Here is a 21548-nt window from a genome sequence, read left to right on the forward strand (position 1 = left end):
TTTTGTCATTTCAGGTTTTACACTCGGCTCTCTTCACATTTGATTTAATAGAAAGTGTTCTAGCTCGAGTAGAAGAACTCATTGAAGTGAAAATAAAAGCTGTAATGGATGAGCATAGTTAGGTCAGCTGAAGTACTTGAATTAACATACTTCTCAGAAGATCATTTTGACTATGTTGAAAAGGAGGCCACCAGCCTTTAACAAACAGCAATTCAGAGTGGGCCCTAGAAGAATTTCAGATGCTGCTCTTCATATGTCTTGTTGCTGTTCTTTTATTTTCCTTTGCTATTGTTGTATGCAATTCTGCAATTCACAGAGATGGCCTATTTACTAAAGTACTCCTCTTCAGAATTTGATGCTTTTTCCTAAGTTTAGAAACCAAAAACAGTTTGATTTGGGTTTTTTTTGTTCTGAGGCTGTGTCAAGGAGGTGTGCTTGTGCTTTTTCTGTTTTCAAAACTCGTTAAATAATAATTGCCGACTGGTCTTGTGAATTACAAACTTTTTTACAAAATGACTGGAGAACAATGAATTAAAAAGCACTGTTTAAGCACAAGGTATTTTTATTAGCACTTTTTAATGTTGACAGTCGAGCTTCTATGTTTACAAACAGGACTGTAAGGTATAGATAGATAACAGCAGAAACACTACAGCAAGAGAAACCAGGTTTAAAGAGAAACACATCAGCTTTGAGCCAAATAAGATGTTAAAACTCAGCAATACAACAGATAACATCTGTTTAGGAAAAACATAAGATTTCATACATGCCTGTTTATGCAGGGGAAATCAACATTTTGGAATTGTTTTGATCATCCCTATCTTTAATGATAATGTTTTCCTTAAGTGATATGAAATATTTTTGAGAAATGATTATAAACAGATGAGCTCGTAAGTTAAAAATAAGGATGGCTTTTTTCTATAGTGCAGCTAAACCGCTTTATTTCTTAGAATGAACATTTGGCACGATGTATGCTATTTTTCACTGTATAGTTATTTAATATAATTTTTCATTCCAAAAGCATAAGCTGTGTACACATCTTTTGAAATGTAACTATATTTTTAAGAACATTCTATATTTTGTTTAAAATTTAGCCACTCTATTTATGAATAAAACCCCCAAATACTAAATTAATTACAATGCAACTGGTACTCCTGAAGCATCTTCCAAACTGGACTCTTCTCTATTATTTGGGCTTTTGTCATTGCCATTTTGTAACGAATATCATCTGCTCGTGGCCTGGAAGTTACCTTAGAGGAAAGAAAAATATTATGAGTAGCACAGTAACTCTTAGGTAACAGACATATTTAACGTTATTTTTCAAACAGTGCAAATGTAAAATTACTCAGCAGTGAAATCTGAACCAAGTAGATATTCCAAGAATGATGTACATAGAGGTGATTTGCTGTATCCCTTTAGGTGCAAGACCAGCACTGCATCTGAGTGTCTGGACAGTGTTTCAACAGGAGCTGGGAGTGGCAGCTCGGGCTTAGCTGGATGGTATTGCTCCCTTGGCCACAGCTGTTAACCTGGGGCAAAAAAGTTCATTTTTTAGGCCCTGTACCAGTTAAGAATTCTCTGGTAAAATATGAGCTCATTAAACTGGCTTTGCACTGGATCAGTAAGAAATAATGTAACGGCAACCCATCGATTTGAGGTATGTACTATCATCACTTCTTATGGTGCTCCCCTGTTGAAATCTGGTGTAAACATTCTGCACAAGTAGAAAAGCAAATTCAAGTTTATAGGATCACCAGTAATCTTAAAAGCTTTTAGGTTAATGCTGTAGTAAGAGACTGGGCCAGACATCGTAGATTCCATAAAAAGTTTAAATACAATGTTTAACATTGTCGTAAGTATTTAATGATTTTTGCCATATAATAAGTGAGATGTAGCTTACTTTTAAAATGATGAGTACTCTACATAGGTTAATCCTTCTTATTTTGAGGTGCCCACTTCAGGAAAGGATGAGATGTAAATTTGTATTTGATTTCTAAGATATCGTTCAACCTGCTCTTTTTATTTTTGTACACAGAATGGTGCCAGTATTGTTAGTATCTAAGTTAGAATTTTCATAGAAAAATGTTCTTTGAAGAGGTTCAGTAAACAGATTTAATGAATAATGTGTTGATTCATATAGGATATGTTGCAGATACACAGACGAATTACACTTATTAAGCTGTAGAAATAATGTACTAGTATCATTAAGAATCCACAAGTAACTAGAAGTTTCAGATCGGCATTTTGAAGTAGAAGCCGTTACATATTTAGATCTCACGCTTGTTCTGCACTGCTAAGTGGAGACATCCTAATTTAACAGTGGTTAAGAGCCCAGTTAGCACTTAAATATCTAATTTGTCTTCACAGATGCTATCAAGAGCTTTTGAAGTTACCTTTAACAATAGTTTAAACTCGGTAACAGTCCTACCTCAGTGTATTACATCAATTGTGGTCAATATGACCCAGAAAATTTCATTATGCAAAAGTATCTTATAGTTCTTGGCTTTTTCTGGCTAATATACTTCTGAATAACTAATATTTTTAAGTATATGCAACAAGACTTACCTTAGCTATAGTCAACATTAACTTTACAGTTTCAGCGGCATTATGAACTGGTATTACACGTAAGTTACTGCCCAGGAATCTGCACATCAAAATCAATTAAGGTTAAGGTTACTTTTAGAATGCACATTTACTTTGTTATGCCAAAATACTCAAAAAGCATTCCCACAGGATGTAAACAGCTTCCTGCTGTGCCTTCACCATGAGTACACAGAAGGTCACTTTGGCCTTTAACGGCAACAGGAGAGTTCATGCTGTTCGTAGAACCATCTGTCCCATTTCTGTAGCACTTGCTTAGGTGGGATTCGGAAAGGCTCATTTATTTTTCTAGGGCTCTTTGACAATCAGTCAATTGACACTGTTTAAGTAGGTGTGCATTCCGAGAGCTAAACCCTCTTCTGCTGTGTTCTTGAGGATTGTCCAGTCTCAGTGCCAGCAAAAAAAATGTTTGGGATTTTTTTTATGACTTTGGAGGAGCACAGGGAAGTATCTAAAACCACTGTGCTAAAAATGCTTCAGAATTTAAACTAAATCTCTGTAGTGTACTATCTAAATTTAGCAATCTGTACATCAGATGTGATTAAGATAATGGGATAATTCTGCTAAGAATTTCATGTAAAGACTTGTTTATTCAAATAATTTAACCTAAAATTCATTCTCTGTCTATAAATAATGTTATTCATATGCATTCATTCCTGAGTGTGGAATCTGAAGATCTAAAATACTGGCATCAGTTGTCATTCAATGCAGTCATGGAAGAGAGAGATCAAAGCTTAGGCAAGCACAGAGCCTCTTTCCTTAAGACTTGTACCTTAGGTGTGGTGTAACGATGACAACAAAGTTAGCATTGCTGCTGTTTTCTGGGCTAGAGCTAAACCATGACAGGGACTTAACAACCAAGAAGGAGGAATTTTAAATCATCAGAAATTTAATCCAAACAAAGTGCCCAGCTGCTCGACTGTGTGCTCCCTCATGACCTCCCCCCGTAACCACCACCTGTCCTTCCCCTCCATCTGTTGGAGGGCGGGGGCTCATTCACACCAGCACCCAGGCTGGTTCCGTAGCTGAATTTGGCTGCCCGTTCTTCTAATTAGCACAGAGAGATGTTACCGTCAGTGCCCTTCCCTAGGAGTAGGTGCATGGGTCACTGTTGAGTTTGGCTAAAATCTGATGCAGAAACTGTGGTTTGATTTACATTTAGGAATTCGGGAAATAAATAGATGTAATTTTGCAAATACTAGAAAGGGGCTAAGTACAGTGTTAATGAAGGAACTGTAACAAAGAAACAATTACCTGTATTTAACTCCATCTCTTAAAATCCATTCCTGTCAATAGTTTTTCTTCCAATTACAGCAGGTCTGCATTTAGTTTGTATTTTATTAATTTGATCAATGGGCAGAACACTGCCCATTAGAACACAAGGCTGGTCTTTGCTCCAAGGTGTTTAAAAATGAACATACGGATTTACTGAGGCTATTAGTGGTATGCTCATTTGAGCTGTGATAATAAAGATTGCTTTTCTCCTCCTTCCCCTGTGATACACACAACCTCACATGAAGTGTTCATGGTGTTGAACGACAATCCTATAATATTCTTGTTAATAATTAAAAAAAAAGCCTTCCCAGCTGCAACATAATCATAAATAAGCAGAAAAAAACATTAATACAGGAATAACTGAAAATTTCAGTGGACTTTGTTTATTAAAAAAATCAAACAGGTGACCTGCAGTTTGAGAGGATAGGGCACAAGTTTCAACTCCACCAAATGCAAAAGCACTGTCAGCGATTTACATACAACAGCAGAACTCCAAGCTGCCAGGTAGTAACAAAGCACACGCATCTAAAATACAGTTGTGCTGTCAACATCAATTTGCTATGGCCTGCAATGACAAAACTATTCTTTTTATTTTAATAAAATTACTGACTTGCCAAATGTAATATCATTTCAAAACATCACATTTGTTAGTGATCAACATGTGCACAAAGTCCATTGTACATAACCACAAAGCAGATTGAGAATTAGCACTGCCATCAGCTGAATAACATGTTCTTACTGAACAGTGGCAGAGCTTTTAAGACCTCTTATGAAAATTTATGGAATTTTCACAAATGGGTAATAGATTTCCTACATTTCCTCCCATACACTCTGCTACTCATCAGCATTTGGCAGGGTGCCCAGAATTTAACGAAACTGGTGCTAGTTTCAAGGAAGTAAAGATCAAAGACTGCATTAGAATAGTCACTTCTTTGATGTCAAGAGTGCAAAGCAGCTGCAGTTAGGACTGTTGTACCTACCAGAAAAGAGTTTTGACTACAAGTATGGAGTACAGTCTGATAACTTGTCAGCAGGTATATACTGAAACATGCATGCTTTCAGGCTTCATTAGAAACTACAGATTAAGTTTTAAACCAGTTTTAATGCCTGGTTTTATACTTTTGATGTAAAGTAACATTGGTTATTTCAATTGTTCTAGCTCTGTATAACAGACACTTCCAAGTAAACAGATTTTAAAAGCTGGTAAAGAATCTGTACCTCACCATAAGGCCTTTTCTCAGGAAGGAAACTTGCCTGTCCTGTTTGAAAATGGCCATTAAAAGATGCTGACAGAGCAGAGAAAATGGTCTAATTTTCCAGTTCATGAGAAAACGTGAAAAAATAATTATATTACATAGCCCTAAAGTGACTGAAAGGGATGTTATTTGCTATGTTTTTAGGAATGTACCCTTTTGTTACCTATGACATCTGATTGATTCATTTGGTATTCTTTTCCTTAGTCATTCATAAACATAGGCTTCAAATAATTTTCCAGTGCATTGGCAAAATAAAATTAATATTCCTGAAAATAATTCCTAAAGTAACATTCCTGAACCTAGGACTGCTACTTCATTTCCTCCTAGCAATAAAAATGTGGGTTTGATGTTGAAATCGTACCTTCTCTGAATCCGAAACATGACCTTCCATTCTTCTGGTCCATGAAGAGCAGCTGACAAAACCAAAAAACTGTTCCGATGAATGTTTATGAACTTCTGAATTCTTCTGAAAAACTGTTCTTCACCTGCCATTAGCAAGTCTTGAGTGTCTGCCAGTATAAATGCAACCCCTATTGAAGAAATGGATGTAAATGTATATGTCATGGCAGTAACGTGATGAAGTTCTTACCACAAACCAGCAAGCAGAATTCTTATTCTAATATCGGTTTAAAAGGCAATGAAACAAAACACGTGAATGAATTTACATATCTTGACAGTGAAATGCAATCAGGAGCCTTGGCCAGTGATGACTGGTATTTTTAAGATAAAACCACAAATAACTAAGAAGTTATTTTCAACCACAACATCAAAACCCCAACTGCTCAATGCATGCGAAGTACAGACGCTGAGTGCCTTTGAAAGCACATGCTTCAAACAGCTGCTGTAGTGGAATGAATTTAGGGCAGATGCAAAGACTGACTGAAGAGCTCAGCAAGTCCGTTTCTGAATGAGAGAAATAAACACACCTGTAACATCTTAAGTAAGATAAACTGCCTGACATGAAAAATGAAATTATAACCCTGTAAAGTAAGTTATTCTGAAAGGGAAAGTTAGGAAGGCTGAGGTTTAGGAGGCCTAACAATCAAGCATACAAAAGACTAGGCCAATGTGTGCCTCGTTAATCCTGATAGTTCAGGAAAGCTTCAGCTTAAGATCTCATCTACCTGTCTAAAGCATCTTCTGCTCTAAAAAGGAAGGACAGATATTTCATGTCTGCAATTTCAGTGATTTCCTAGTCAAAGCTGCTCAAAGAAGCCTTTTCTTAACCAATTAGTGTTTCATCTGCCAAGTTCTCTGCTCTGTCCTCTGATTTACATGCAATCACAGCCCAGCTCCTTCCACTACCGCACGACATTCCAGCAGGGCAGCTTCTGTTCACTTTAGTGTACCCTACAACAGGGCCTGGTCTTGTACCTCATTAGAGCCTATACGTTTAAAAACATAAACTTCAAAGTACCGTACCAGAAAGAGAAAAAATCACGGATCCAGTTTCTACTGAATCTGAATATCGGACTCGGTGGTGTTGCCTCTGTAGAATTGTAGAAATTTCATGGTTCTAAATAAATTTTAAAAGGTTACTTTTAAAATATGTTTTCAGCCAACAAGTTAGAAATATTCTTAAAGCACTGTATGAACCATTATAGATAGAACTTCAGCATCATTGTTTAAAAAATATTTTTTACTCCACTTGCAATAAAAAAGCAGTAAAATGTTAATTAAACTTTTAAAGTTAATTAAATTTTGGAATATTTGCACTGGAAGTTATCTAACATTGAAGGACAATTTTGTATGCATACATTCAGTTTGCCACAGGGAACTCTTGCATAATACATAAAGATCAAACACTTTACAGTCTATTTTTGTAAGACGTGCTAAGGAGAAGTGAGGAACATACAGCAGTGGTTTCTATGACTCTGGTTCATTAGACTGTGTTATTTTCACAGGTGTCAGCATTTCATTTGGAAGATAGTTCAAAAACCTGTATGGGACTGATTTTCTTTAAAGCTTGCCGACAGAACGCAGTCCACTCAGGAAAACTAGAACGTGGCACTATGCAACCTAATCATCTGCAGAACTGAGGGGGTTCTGTTTTCCAGCCTGCAAAAAGCATTTCTGCAGTATGTTCTACAGAAGCTGCTCCAACATTTGAAAGATTAAATCATGGAATCCTTTTTAGCTAATACCATGTTCTCTAACCTACCTATTTAAAATGTAGCCAATCTGCCTATATAGGGCAGTGTTATGATTTAGTGGAATAGTACAAAATAGAGTCAGGATAGCAAGTGAACCCTGAAGGAGAGGGTAACCAGAAACGTTACGCTTTCAACTGCTCTGGAAAGGGAAGACTTGATTATAGCTGCTTATGAGGTATAACTACAATTTTGGAAAAATTCTGCTTCAAAACCACTGCTGACAATGAATTATTTAATGCACAAATACAAATAACAGCTATAAAAAAAGGACAGATGCACAGGGAAAAGAGAAAGCACATAACCAACACTGATACAAACCAATGCCTTTGTAGAAGAAAAGCCATCTTGGATTTGTATTCAGCTGTTTCTGTATCTCTGCTCACTAGGAGTCCTTCCCAACAGCAGCAGTTTTGAGTGGAGCTGGGGCTCTCATTAACAGGAGCCAGTTACGCTGGTACAGCTGATATCACTGCCCTCTGATCCCTCTCACCGTATTACAGATTAAGTTGCTCTTGGAGCGGTTACCAAACTGGAACAGTTTACAGCCTGTCATTCTACAACAAGCAGGCAAATAAGAACAGGCTGTAAACTGAGGTGATCAGGGAATTACTTCAACACCATTCACCCTTTTATACAGCAGAGATGGGGTGATAACCCTGTCATCCAAGCTAGCGTAAGATATCCTGGCCTGTGAATCAAAGCCCTCTTGCCTCTAAATTCTCTCCAGCTGGCACTGAATTGGTCTCAGCTGCAGGAACTAATTACCAGGTCCTTGACATGCCCTTTCATTTGACTGAGGAACACAGTTCAGGCTTCTGATGTTAACAGTATAAATACACATCAATATCTATAAGGCTTGCTATTTTAAACTGAATTGCACACTTACTGAGTAATAATTTACCCCAACATTGATACTGTATGGCAGAAAATAAAGTGCTTAGGGAGAAATGCAGAAAATTAAAAACATTTCTGATGGAATTATTCATAGTCCTAACTGAAAGTAGCATCAGCACAGTGCGGAAAGGATGAGTCAGGAGGACAATCCTAAAGCAGCAGAACTCAGAACAGCAGGTGGCAAGAATGCTAAATAGGTACCAAAGTAGCTAGGAAAAAAAACACACAAAAAGAACCAGCGCTGTAACAGAAACAACTTCAGACTGATGTCACAGTTTCATCCTCAAAAACCTGTATTCATTGACATTGCATAAACTATTTCCATATCTTTTAATAGAATACAGAGAACGCTTCCTTCAGCGTTTCATAGTGAGTCAGATGCTGCTCGTGACAAGTGGTATTGTACCTGCAGAGCTGTACTCATGATGACTGTTGTTATCCATCTTGATTGTTCCTGCCCACCGCTTTCTGTCATTTTTTCAACTGTTTAGTGGCTTTGCAGTGAAATCTCAGCTGCCACCTTCTGAAAAGCTTGGAAAGATGACAAATACTACCTGCCAATTTAAAAGGTGAAATGTTTAAGGCACACTAAACCATTAAAGAGCTGATTAAAAACAGGGCACTACCCAGTTCTCCAAAATCTATACAGGTGCCCACTACCATCGAACTAATTTAAGATGGCAATTTGATACCTAAAGGGCTTTAAACAGTCTGCATCTAAGAGGGCTTCCTCTGTAAGGCCTAACAGGGACAACAGCATAATGATTAAATTACTTCAGAAGAACATTTCTGAAAGCATTTAAACCCACTAAGGAACATTTGCTCTACTTCCGAAGGACGCGTTTGTCACGGTGGGCCTTTTACACTCAGATCCTTTCGGGCAGCCCGCCCTCGGCCACCTGAGCAGCAGCTCCTTGTCATGTACGTTTGCACTTCCTCCTCAGAAAACACTCCTGGATCCCAGCGCGGCAGCCGTTTATCGTTCCCTGAGGCTCCTGCGGGGCAGCGGGGACCCCGCGGAGCTGCGCCGGGCCAGGGGCGCAGGGTTCGGAGCTGGTGTGCACGGAGCGTGTGCCAGCGCCTTCATCAAAGGCACTCCGGGCGGGAACCGGCAACGGGCGGGGGTCGCGGCGCGCTTCCCGCCCTCGGGCAGAGCCCCAGGGCCTGGGGCCGCCGCGGGGGCCTCCCGGCTGGGCACGGCGCCCCCCGGCACCCCGTGGAGCACGGAGCAGGTCGGTCCTCGGCACGGCCGGTCGTGGGGCCTGTCCCCGACCCCCATCTCCTTCCCGCGGCCCTCAGAGGAACCGCGGCCGCTGCTCAGCGGGGCCGGGTGGCAGCTGAAGCCAACCTCACCTCACAGCTGTGGCGGACTAAGAGATGGCAGCAAAAGCTCCCAACAACTACGTGAAGTGCGCGTTACTTACTGCCGAGAAAGAAGCTCTGGCCTCGGTGTGAAGCGAGGAGACCACAGCCGGTTGTGTCCCCTCAGCCCACTCGTCCTGCTGAGGGGGGGAGAGGCCTCGGGAGCGGCCCCTCAGAACCTTCCAGAAACCTGGTGTGGGCCTGAGGGGCTGCGGCCCAACCCAGTGCATTGTGTGACGCTTTTAGGCTGTGGAAAGGACTGAAAGGACGAGAATGTGGAGGGACACCAGGCAGAACAAGTGGGTATAATAAACAGTGATGGTAATAAGTCTGCTTTTGCATCGGAAAAAAACCCCGAGGGAGTGTTCTTAAAGGACAGCTAATTCTGCAGCTGTTTCTGGGGAAGAATATTCCAAATTATTTTCCATGATATTCTAAATATAGAAGTTAGTACAAAAATAAGAAGGCAAGAAACAGCACCACTTTCAGTAAAAGAGAAATAGTATGTTGAAGCTTCTTTTTTTTATCGCATAAGAGGAAACTACTTCTTTAATGTAGTAAAGGAGAGCTGGAGTATGTAGTCATTACAAGTACTGAGAAAGAGCACTGATTTTCCAGCTCTCTTCTTCCCCCACTATGTGAATCCAGACTTATGTCTATCTACTGAAACAGATACTTTAACTGAAAATCTGAGATTGTAGTAAAAGCTTTTCCTTTTTAAACTATTTTTAGAGCATTTTAAAATAAAGTGACCTAATGTACATATTAAAAATGATACATTTAAATAGCAAATTGTCTGTCTTGCTTAGAAATAATTTGATGCCTTAGTGACTTAAAGATGACTCTAATTTTTGTTTCAGACAAGTATGAAGTGGATTCACATCTGATTTCCTGCTTCTGCTGGTCAAGTGCACCTGAGTTACACTTACCCCTCACTGCAAGGGTATGGAAACGTTGTGCTACTTTTAATCGTAAGTCAAATATTTCTAATACTGAATTTTAAAATTTCTGTGGAGTAGAAATATGAAAGTCAGCGAATTAAAGGGAAATAACGAACGTATGAAATATCCTGACTGTGGTGTGCTGGAGAGCAGTGACAGGACCAACAAGCTGTGAAGCTGTTTCCTGTAATAGGGGTGCCGCGTGCTCTGGCTGCATACAAAAATCAGGAAGTTAAGAACATCAGAAATTATTTTAAAATACAATTACAAAATAATAAGGCAGTTTTATGATGAGGATTGGTGATTCCGCTGACATCAAGTTTGAATTCATGCATGCTATGAATTAATTGATGTTTTACTAGAGAAATCCCAGCAGTAAAGCCTAGGAACTGCTTTGTTGTAGTGGTTGTGCTTGATTTATAACACCGTAGTGTATCTGAATTCATATTTTGGAATATGTCTAACATGTACATGCATTAATTGAATTACAACAACTCAGGTGAAGAAAAAATAATTGGAGGGAATAGAATGGAATAAAAAGATAATTCACAATGTAAATATCTTTAACAGGTGAGTAGATTTTTGTTTCCTTCAGTGTAAAACTGTTAGGAATATATGATACATAAATGAAAAGATAAATTATTAAAATTTACAGAGAACTTTAGACACTGGAGACACCAGCAGATGCCTTTTTCCTCTATGGCCATTTATCATATGTGGAAGTTAAAAACCATCTCCCAACTCAAAATACGTACTGAAGAGGCATTGAAGTACAATGGTGGATAAGTGCAGGATGATGAGAAAAAACAAAACAAAAACTGTTGCCTGTCAATATTTTGGCTCTAGTTGTTGTATTTTAACTTGTGTAAATTCTGTGTATCTTAATTTCAGTTGGCAAAAAGTTATATGGGAAACTTAACCAAATATATTTCTGCTTGTCATTAAATTTGACAACAGTTCACATCTGAAAGAAACATAAAGCTCTTTCTGAGTTAGCAAGTTCTGAGGAGAACAGACCCTGCTGCCTCCTGTGTAAGAGCCACCCTCCCCTATTGTCCCTCTGCTCCCAGCCTTATGCAGTGGGACACGCCGAGCCCCTGGACCAGGAGCCACATAAGGGACAATTCTGGTACCACTTTGTTTCGCAGTGCCATTTGAGTCTGAATCTCACTACGTGAACTGGCTTTCTCTTTTTATGAGCCTAATGTGAGAAGACTAATTAAATGGAGTTTGGACTTGGAGAAAATGTTTTTTTTTCTGGATTGTATATTCTTCAGGGGGTTCTTCTCACCAGGAGTTTCCCTTCTAAAAAGCCACTGAGGGATCCTGTGCTACCTGATAAGATGAGCTAAATTTGTTTTACTGCTTACCATTATCTCTGCTGTAACAGTGTCTGACATTTTGCTAGTTTTAGCTTTAAAGCTCAAAAGCATTCCTTTACCACATACCTACATGGTACATTTCACATACAGGTGAAGCTGCAAGAGAGGAAAAAGAACAGGTCTGTGTCTGGCAGCATATGAAATAACTCCTGGGAGCAGAGCAGAGGACCCCATTATAGGCAGGAATAGAAGGATCTTGGAATTAGAACTCTCATATGATTAAGATAATGGCTTAAGCATTTGGATGGATGACTAATTTATGACAAGGCAACATCTTTCATCAAATTATTGTTTCTCTGCATTCTCCTGGGCCATATCCTGTATGTTCTAAGTCAGCACAATTTTTTAATGTTTGTAGGGCACTTGCACAGATCTTCATCTTCCTTCTCTAGAGATGTTTATATGAGAACTGATCATTCATCTTCATACACATCACCTGTCTTGTTCTCTGTTGGCATGATTGAAGAAAAAGTATTTTTTTCATATAAGAAAAGGGAGGAGTGAAGGTGCACTAAACAGAAGAGGAAAGGAGCACTTTTTTCAATGTATAGAGCACAAATGAAAGTAGATGGCAGCAGTCCACAAGTTCAATGAAGTACAGTGACTCGGCATTCAAGTTACACATAGGATTTATTGTTTTCTGGCATACAGAAATCAACTAAAAATCTTCAATATGTAGCATGAGGAAGAAAGCTTGTGGGACTATGCAACCATACAGCGATTCTGGAAACAGAAGACTGTGTTCACAAGGAGTCATTTGGAAATATGGTTACTTAGGCCCCAGATAATTACCTAGGTTTGAAAAGCAAGCGGGTAGAAAACATGCAAGCATTCAGTTTGAGAGCTTAACCCCCCCCTCACCCTCCCAAAGACTAAGTGATCAAAGTATTTTACGACCATAAAGCCATGGGCTACAGGTAGTGACTCAGACTTTTTTCAAGTGCATCCCATTAGACATACATAGGGTTAATCCTGATAGCTAGAATTGGTAATCCAGAAAATTGGGATTGAAGTTTCCTTCTCTACCACAAAGATACAGGAGAACATTTTGCTACAGGTAGGAGGTTTGACTTATAGGTGGGTCTCATGGTCACGGACATGAAAATTACCTCATTCTATGAAGGTAACAAAATTTTTTCTCACTAGCTATGCGGAATCTGTCATGTACGTATGGTTTGTCTTATTTATACTGATCTTAAACACACCGATACAATTCTACTGAGGGGCAGGATGCTATGCCACACTCAAAAGAGGGTTATGAAAAAAAGAGAAGAACTAAAATTATTTGATTAAACACAAGTGTAAGAAAATGACAAAGTAAGGATTGTATAAATTAGGATGCTGTAGATCTAAGTCATTTGGTGAGATCAGTCTCAAAACTGGCTTATATAGTTAGAAAGTAAGTTACATGAGCCAACATTTTTTACTTGGATTACCAGTCTTTCTGTTCAGACACTTAAAAATATCCTGATTTTTATAAATGTGGAGCTGATACCATTCACTAATTTCAGTGGGAGATGGGAAAATGTCAGTTGCTTTTAGTTGTGTGCATAAATATAAACCCTGATGGACTACCTGAGTAATTGGGGTCAGTCCCCAAATTTGTAAGTGAGCATCTGTTCGGCTTAACCAGAATATGCGTTCACTCTAACACAATCCGTCATCTTCTGTTAACATAAACTATGTTGACCATTGATGTCCTTTTTAAATATATCTCGTTACTGAGTTAGAGTCACCCCCGCCCAAACACTGAGGCTTTAGCTACTGAAGATCTGATCACTATTCATTTTACAGTGCAATAGCGACAGATCTTTTGTTGCATGTAATGCAAAAAATTATATTTCTTAGGACTTTGATTTCTCTAATGGAAGAGTCTTCTGAACTTCAGCAATAAATCGGGAGAGCTGGAAGCGACTTAATGGCATTCCATTATTAATTATTTCATACTTAAATTGCGTACAGATGGTTCATCAGGATTAGAAGCTCATTGAGTACCATATAAAAACACAAGTATGCACAGTGCCTGCCCCCAGTGCCAGTTCCATTACCCTTTCTGAAAGGTGAATATTAACCTGAAAGCCAGTCCACAAGTCCACAAATGTTTAAATGGATTTACTCCTATGTTTGCACAACTGTGGCCTAATTGACGATACATTATAGATTGCAAAGTAAAGTATACAAGGAAGGTCAAATGCAAGAAATAAACAGGTGCGTGTGCTTGTACATGCTGTATAGCTTCTTCAGTTAGTAGTTACCAAAGGTAAAAAAAAAATCAAACCCAGTATTTTTCCCTACTTGATATCCACTTCTTATATGTATCACTTTGCTACAGGTTTAGTTTTCTTAAACATATGTAGTAGCTGTCGATAGGAAGCTTGGTTTTAGATTAGCTAAATAATAGATTTGAGCTGTAATTTTTCCAAAATTGAACACATTAAAGCTTATTTTTCAAAAATAGCCTATATCTGTGTTCAACAGAGAGAGCTGAAAAACAGTATGGATTTTCTGCCAGAGATGAAAGCTTCTAATTATATTGGATTTCAAATCTAAAAGCCCATTTCCATGGAGTCATCTGTTGTAAAAAAGCTGCTACTTCTCGTGCTGTCTTTTGTCCTCAGTTCCTGTGTAGTCCTGGCAAGAATGCCATCTATCAATGTGCAAATGTTAAATCACCCCCGTCATGAAATATTAACAAAACGCATACAATTATGACTCCTAAATTGAAGTCTTTCCAGCTACAATTTGTCACATCTACATTTGTACAATGTTATTAGTAGAGTAAAACTAGAAAACTATGAAATAGATATATGGGAAAAATAGCATTTCTAGTACATGCATTTCATATGAGTAAGCCCTGAACTTGCTTCAGCTGCGATCAGCTGGAGTTTTTCCTTTGACATTAATGGAAGCAAAATAGTGACTTCTTAAATGTCCTGGTTCTGAGCAACAGATGAACAACATAAGAGCAGTTCTTAATTCCTTCATGCAAAGGTTTAGATTTTCTGGAGCAAAGTAGAACGAGCATGCTACTAATTATTTTCTGGATGGCAGTAATATGTATTCTAAGTTTTAACATAGTCTTCTACAATCTGTACCTACATCAGGTGCATTAATTGTTTTTTGTGCACATTCCCTGAAAGAAACAGAGACAGCCAGTGCTAGGGGAGCACATCCCACAGGCAGTCTTGTGTGAGAAACATAAGGAGTTTTCTTGCCCGCTAGTTTCTCCAAAATAATAATGAAATTTGCAAACTCAGAAATTCAGTGTAATTTTGACATATTTTAAAACCTTAAAAAGCGTGGAATAAGATTATTAAACCTGTACAGTTCAGTCACATACCATCCAGAACTTAAAATATTGCAAGCAAGCCATATTTATTGTACTTCGTTACTAATATTTTCCAACAATTCCCAAAGTAGTTTTATTATGATGAGAATATTTTCATTGCAAATAACTATTTCCTGTGAGTGCTGTATTCCTGCTTGCTGACTTTATTACCATTGTACATGCTATGGACCTTGATAAGGCTCCAGCAACCTGGGCTAACTTTGAAGTTACCTATTTGGAGGTCCTTCCAAGCCTGTGTTTTTCTGTAGTTCTATGATTTTTCTGCAATTTTTCTGTAATTCTGTGATTCTATAGCAAGTTTTTCCAAGAGAAAAAAGATAGATATATGGAGTGTTCTTTCTACTACCCCTACCACAAACCGGGATGTTTGTCTTTTCTTATGCTCTTACCTAGTCACTTCTGGTAGCAGTCCAGACTGCCTGCTCATCTCGTTTCATGAATACTTATATCTCCTGATCTTTACTTTAGGTCTCAGTCTCCTCATTTCTTTTCCTATGCTATATAAATATGGTGTAATCTCATGTCTTTAAAAAGCAACCGAAATATATTATTATCTGATGTGCTTTTCTAACTGTTGCCCTTCTGTTAATGGTTAAGCTCAGTTTCCTTCCTGCATTTCTGCCATACTCTACCAAGCTGGTATCTGCCCGCCTTTCATTCTGAGGAAGCCAATACCTCATTTTGATCAAAGTCCCTAAGAACACGTTCTTAACCAGTCTCAAAAACTGCTGTTTTATACTCATCAGTCTCGCAGGCCATCTTCAATGAAGTCCAACAGCACATTTTTCCTTACATTTTGTGATCGTCATTTGTCTCCTGTCACCATCTTTGTTTATTTCCTTTGCTTCCCTAATTAAGTTTTTGAGCAGATTGTTTGGAGTGAACGTCCACTTTGCTCAGTTTTCTGTAGGGCTCCAAGTGTTTGGGCCTCCGTTTCCTTATCTTTTCCCTTGGCAATGTCTGACAGTGATTTATTCCACAAATACTATTTTAGCTAGCATCTATTAGTGAAAAAGCTGCAGAGCTGCTTCTCCAGTCTAACAAGACTCATTTTCCAAGCAAAAGAAAGTAATTATGCCTATTGACATCACCTTTTGGAGGTCTGGCCTATTTTAAACTTAAATAATCCATACATGTAACACATGCTTATCTTTCACTTCCATAACATGTCATTCAAGGTAGGTAAAAACATGGTCATTATCTTAAACTCTCATTTCCAAGTCCTCTCATCTAAATTTCACTGATATTTCACTAAGTTTCTTGTTACTACCTGTAGGATAGAGAAATCTTCATCCATTCCCATAATTTCACGTAAGCTGTCAGTATCACCTCTTGACTGCAACGCTGTCTTCTCAGGCTTTGACAAAGCAATTTCACTGCTCTTACTCATTCAAAAGACTACTGCAAAGGTAAATTCTTAAACATTATTTTGACTGTGCCATCCGTTTATCTGGTTTCCTCTGGATGCCCTTTCACTGTTCCATCTGATGTACATACCTCGTCTTTACTTTAGAGGTCATTCAGGACTCGAAATCACTATTCACTTGGAGCCCATGATACTAGCTTTGATTATATATGAAGTTTTCAAAGAAACCTTTGTGCATTCTCTCGTGTTTTGGAGAAGAGGCCAATACAGTGGCAAAATGACTGTCAGGAGGCACAAGCAGGACTCCTGAGTGACTGATACTACTAAGCAGATAGCCATTTAGACCTGCTTAAAGCTTGACCATCCTCCTAAATGAGAAGGAACTACTAAACAAGGTCAAACAGGAGCAGAGTTTAGATGGCACACAGGGCTTACAGCTCCCTCGTTATTCAGCCTCCAAGTCCCATCCTCCGATTTCCCCTTCTCATAACGCATACAGAAGAAAAAAATGACAATATTTAAACTGATGGTGTGCTAAAGCCATTGATAATGAGCTAGACAAATACTGACACTCTCGTTTTACTTTTCCATCCATGTTTTTTTTGTCTTTTGTCTTAACTTGGATTATAACCACTCTGTGGGAAGTCTTTGTTTTTGTTCTGTGTTTGTACAATGTCTAGCCGGTGGGATGCTGGTCTGATTAAGCCTCACAGGCACTCTGGTAACGCCAATTAAAAACAATACCGCTTTCTGTTCCTGCTACTTCTACAGAGACTAGTTGGCTGTGGGAAGCTGAATTCTGTGGCTGCATATGAGCCAACAGAACAATACACCAAATCCTAATCGCTGGTCTACTGCAAAACTATTAAAGGAATTGCAACAACATCACTGGGGACTTGAAGAGAGAAGCTAATTTAATTTTCACACAACTGGAAGAGTAAATGCAAAGAAAAAAGCAATAAAAACCCCCTGTACATGACTGTATTTCATATGAAAAACATGGAACTTTGTGTGCCACTTTTCAGTGTTACTTTTTCAATTCAGTAAGAAACTAAAAATATGGGTATAGGAAAAAATAGACAAAAGGAACCCTTCTTTCACTTTCTGTCACTTTTCCTAATCCTTTGTCTTCTCCTTTCCATCATTTCATTTTGTTTAACATGTGAATGTCCACTATCAGAATATCATCAGGACTTTAAAGTTAATTAACCTGAATTTTAAACAACTTTTCCTTAGTCTTTTACACAGAAATTGAGGAGACACCATTCCTCAGCCTTCTGTAAGAGCTTCTCTAGAGTTTAATCTTTTACTGTGGCTAATACTATAGTTCTTTCATCGATCCAAAAGATTATCCACTAGCAATGAACCTTGTAAACCTAAGAGTGAAAAATAGGTTTTCTTGATGATTTGTACTTCTAAAGGTACTTCTCACTCCCTCAACATGAAGACTGAGATAAATACAGCGTATTACATTTAAAATATTTTGAATTATAATGTCTGTGCTGCTGGAACAGTAAGGGAAAGATTTTTATTATGAGACTGAACATCTTCCTTCCTTGAGTTCAGAGTCCTGCTGCTTCACTGACATGAAGGAAGGCTTTCTTTTTCTTTTCTGCCTTGATACTAAAGAATGAGATAAAAGTCAATCATTTATTTTTGGGAAAACAAAGCATCACTTTTACTTCTGTATCAGAAGTTCTACAGAGTGGCTTTCTAGATAAATTATTTTGTCTCAGAACTCTTTATTATGTCAAATCTGAAGATAAGTCATAACTTTTTTAAGTCACATGCTGGAGTGACTTCTTATTTCCACAGATCTGAGAGTTTCTGACTATGAACAAAAATAAATGAAGTTTCTAAAGAAAATTAAGGTGCACTGTTGGAATTGTGCAAAAGCTTGCAAAACTGACCATGTTGTTGGTAGTTACAGCCAGCTTAAGTTGCGCACTTATCTTAAATAGTTGTAACGAAAAAAAATGTTAGTAGCCTTTTACTGCCATGTGGCACTCACTGCTGAAGGCACTTCTGTTAGTGACTATGAGGAGACAGCATAGTTCCTGTTCAGATTTTAAGCTGAGTGAGAGACAAGCCCTACTCTTTCCATAATGCAGGTATCTTAGATGGCCTGACCTTTGCAGGTAAAAAGCCCTGCATGTTTCAAGAGGAGTTCTGACTTGGTAAGAGTTACAAATAATTTATTGCTCCCTTCCTTCCCTGTCAAATCAGAAAAGACAATAAACAGTCCTATCCACACCCAAATTAATAGCCCAAAGTAGCAGAATGAGCAGTACTGAGAAACAGATCCTATTTCACTCTTAGAAGAATGGGTGACATTTTGTTTCAATATAAAGACACACCAGAGGTATTAATGAAGATCCAAGAATCCCATTATCCTTCCCCAAAATGTTGCATCTATGAGAGCAAACAAAACCGAATTCCTGAGGATCTTGCTATGCTCCAGACAGCGCCAGAGGGGTGCAAGTGTAGTGAATTGAAGCCTGGAGGTAATTCTCATCAACGGTAGATGTCTGATGTAGCACTGACCACAACTTCAGACTGAGATGTACTTTTGGAGATATCAGACATACTGGGTTTTGTAGTACAGGAGCAGCATTCTACCAACTCCTCTGAATTCATGCACTATGCCATTAAAAATATTTACTTAAATATGTGCATTTCCCAGAAAGAAACAGTGCTTTTCCTATAGCACAGACCTTCTGAAGTCTTACATTTAAAGGAAAGACAATTTTAAAAATTTATTGGAAACTTCTAAACAAAACAAAAAATACAAAAATCAAATCTGGAAGAAACAAGCTGCCCATGTTAATAAGGCCTAAGGCAGATTCATATTGAAACTTTTTTTTTTGAACATTATGTTTCTATCATTTAAAGCAGTGTTGGCACACGTCACCTTTCAACACAACCATTCTGAATCTTTATTGTTGTAAAACGAAGTCACCATATAGAGGGAGGAGAAAAAAAGGAAGGCAATAGCTCTACTACTTGTGCAGTCATCTTTAAATTCCTGCTCAATGAGAATATTAAATGTCAGAAAGGAAGATAAAAGGGAGGGTGGAAACCAAGATTTTTCTTTCACCTCATCTAATTTTTCTAACAATTCTAGAAAATACATGCTCAAAGTTCATTTTTAGAAAAGACATACATTTAAGTCTTGAAAAATTATTGTACTTATGATTAAATCTAGATTATAAATTAACATATTTACCTCATTATATCAGAAAGATTGCCTCAGTATCAAGAATTGCTCGTTCTTGACTGATGCAGTATTTCATTATTGTATGGAAACAACTCATCAAAAATAGATTTGGGGGCCGGGTTGGAGTTCAGTTGCAAACAGTTGATCACCTTAATGATGAGTTTCCAGTTCAAGAATTGTCCATTCCCCCTGGGGGGACGAACAGTCTTCAGATGAAAAGCTTGCCACTGTAATGCTTGCTGAAGAATCATCAAGCGGAGACATGAGTTCAGTCCACCTGCTGAATGTGTCAACTTGTGATGTACCCTGAGGATTTGAACCATCTCGTGCCAGAAACAGTGTCTGATTGATAAGACATTGTGCTAAGTTAAGGTCTTCAGGAACAGAGTTTTTGAAACCTATGCTTGAGTCTTGCTCAGATAACAATTGCCTGAGAAGAGTCCAGTCCTGTTCTGCAAACTGCTGATCTTCAAAATCCACATCTAGAACTGCTGTTTCTGAATCCATCCTCTGCTCAATTGCTTCTCCAACATCCATCTCGTATATTGGAGAAAGGGTTTTTGAAGGCCGATGCTCATACATGCAGGTTTGTGCCATTGTGTCATAATCATCTATGTCTCCTGAAATAATTCACAATACTGTACAATGTAAAAATTGCAGATGATCCTCCCCTCAGGGCTGTGTAGAGCAACATTTAACTAATTCGGGAATAACAATCCAACCAGGTTAAAAAAGGAGGGATGGAGGGTTATACAAAAGTGACAAATTTTGAGTCATTTATTTCCTATATAAAAAACAAAGTATGATTTATAAGTTAAGTTAAAGCAGCAATCACCACTGGTAATTAACAATAACCTCCATAATTAAGTTTCTGATACAGAAAATGACAATGTAAATATACACTGAATGCACATAAAATTTCTCATTTACTACACAAATTAAATTTAGACCAGGAGGTGCATGGAGGGAATTAATAGAGAATGATTACTGAATGGTGACTTAAGCTATGTCAGCTCAGAAGAGAATCAAAACCAAAATGGTTTATTAACAAGCTTATTTCTACACTGCACATGCAGCTGCAGGCAAGGGCAAGCAAACTTAAAAAAACCAAACAGTACAACTTTAAATGTCTTCTTGTTCTGTGGTCTGGCTGAACATAGATCATCATCAGCGTTTCATTACTCTTGAATACACAATAGTTGTAATCAACACTATTGTATATTTTTGATGGTATAAATAGACTGAATTATTGGTATAAAGAAGACAGAACACAAAACTAGACAAGTTTGCATCTAGCTATGTGAAACAAGTTAGATCTTTTCTGTATATAAGCATTAGTTCTAAGTATAATCTCTCTTTTAGGAAATAAGCTTTTACTGGTAAAATTTAGAATTTTAGACATCTCATAAGCTCTAAATTGGAGTTCAAACCTGCTCCCGCTGATGTATATGGCAAATATTCAGTTATATTCAGTGGGAGAAGGATACAAATTTGTGTATAATATATAAATAGATAAATTACAACAATAATGCATATAGCTGCTCAGGTAAACAGTTCAGTGAGCTTTAGTTAAGGTTATTACTGTAGTTATTGCACATCCCATTCAGACATACTATATGTCGTCAAGCAGACAAAACAAATACTAAGATTCCATCAAAGGCTGATGCTGTCAATGTTAGATTGGATCAAAAATAACTCAAGTACAGACAACTGCATCCAATCTTTCTTTTAGCATTACGTAAAATGTCTTTTCTT

At 38.0% G+C, this 21548-nt stretch overlaps 3 protein-coding genes and 1 long non-coding RNA gene across 12 annotated transcripts in view; 2 read left to right on the forward strand and 2 right to left on the reverse strand.

Annotated features, from left to right (window-relative positions):
- The window catches only part of GLMN (glomulin, FKBP associated protein), a 21753-nt gene extending 21198 nt beyond the window's left edge, over nucleotides 1-555 (forward strand). For all 5 annotated transcript variants that reach the window (XM_065072622.1, XM_065072621.1, XM_065072623.1 and 2 more), the window contains one exon: nucleotides 15-555. In XM_065072622.1, coding sequence (XP_064928694.1) covers nucleotides 15-122 — 108 coding nt within the window. In that variant the 3' untranslated portion in view covers nucleotides 123-555. The remainder of the gene's footprint in view (nucleotides 1-14) is intronic.
- On the reverse strand, nucleotides 545-10251 carry C8H1orf146 (chromosome 8 C1orf146 homolog). The gene is made up of 6 exons (XM_021292527.2): nucleotides 9601-10251; nucleotides 8583-8730; nucleotides 6552-6645; nucleotides 5491-5659; nucleotides 2563-2641; nucleotides 545-1247 (listed from the first exon to the last, which is right to left on the reverse strand). The coding sequence occupies exons 2-6, from the start codon at nucleotides 8649-8651 to the stop codon at nucleotides 1128-1130; spliced, it is 531 nt and encodes a 176-aa protein (XP_021148202.2). The 5' UTR covers nucleotides 8652-8730; nucleotides 9601-10251; the 3' UTR covers nucleotides 545-1127.
- LOC110361442 (uncharacterized) overlaps nucleotides 10211-21548 on the forward strand; it is a 104887-nt gene continuing 93549 nt past the window's right edge. The window contains exon 1 of the long non-coding RNA XR_010474378.1: nucleotides 10211-10509. This is a non-coding gene — a long non-coding RNA (uncharacterized LOC110361442). The remainder of the gene's footprint in view (nucleotides 10510-21548) is intronic.
- Nucleotides 12473-21548, reverse strand: part of BTBD8 (BTB domain containing 8) — a 42159-nt gene continuing 33083 nt past the window's right edge. For all 5 annotated transcript variants that reach the window (XM_065072607.1, XM_065072609.1, XM_065072608.1 and 2 more), the window contains one exon: nucleotides 12473-20413. In XM_065072607.1, coding sequence (XP_064928679.1) covers nucleotides 19944-20413 — 470 coding nt within the window. In that variant the 3' untranslated portion in view covers nucleotides 12473-19943. The remainder of the gene's footprint in view (nucleotides 20414-21548) is intronic.

Source organism: Columba livia, chromosome 8 (genome assembly GCF_036013475.1).
Source record: "Columba livia isolate bColLiv1 breed racing homer chromosome 8, bColLiv1.pat.W.v2, whole genome shotgun sequence".
Taxonomy (NCBI): domain Eukaryota; kingdom Metazoa; phylum Chordata; class Aves; order Columbiformes; family Columbidae; genus Columba; species Columba livia.

Coding starts and splice junctions, on each gene's coding strand:
- C8H1orf146 (XM_021292527.2), bottom strand. CDS start 8,651: ATGACAGAAAGCGGTGGGCAGGAACAATCAAGATGGATAACAACAGTC. Junction 2,642..5,490: donor ATGTTTCGGATTCAGAGAAG/GTACGATTTCAA, acceptor TTTGATGTGCAG/ATTCCTGGGCAGTAACTTAC. Junction 1,248..2,562: donor TAATGTTGACTATAGCTAAG/GTAAGTCTTGTT, acceptor CTTTCCTCTAAG/GTAACTTCCAGGCCACGAGC.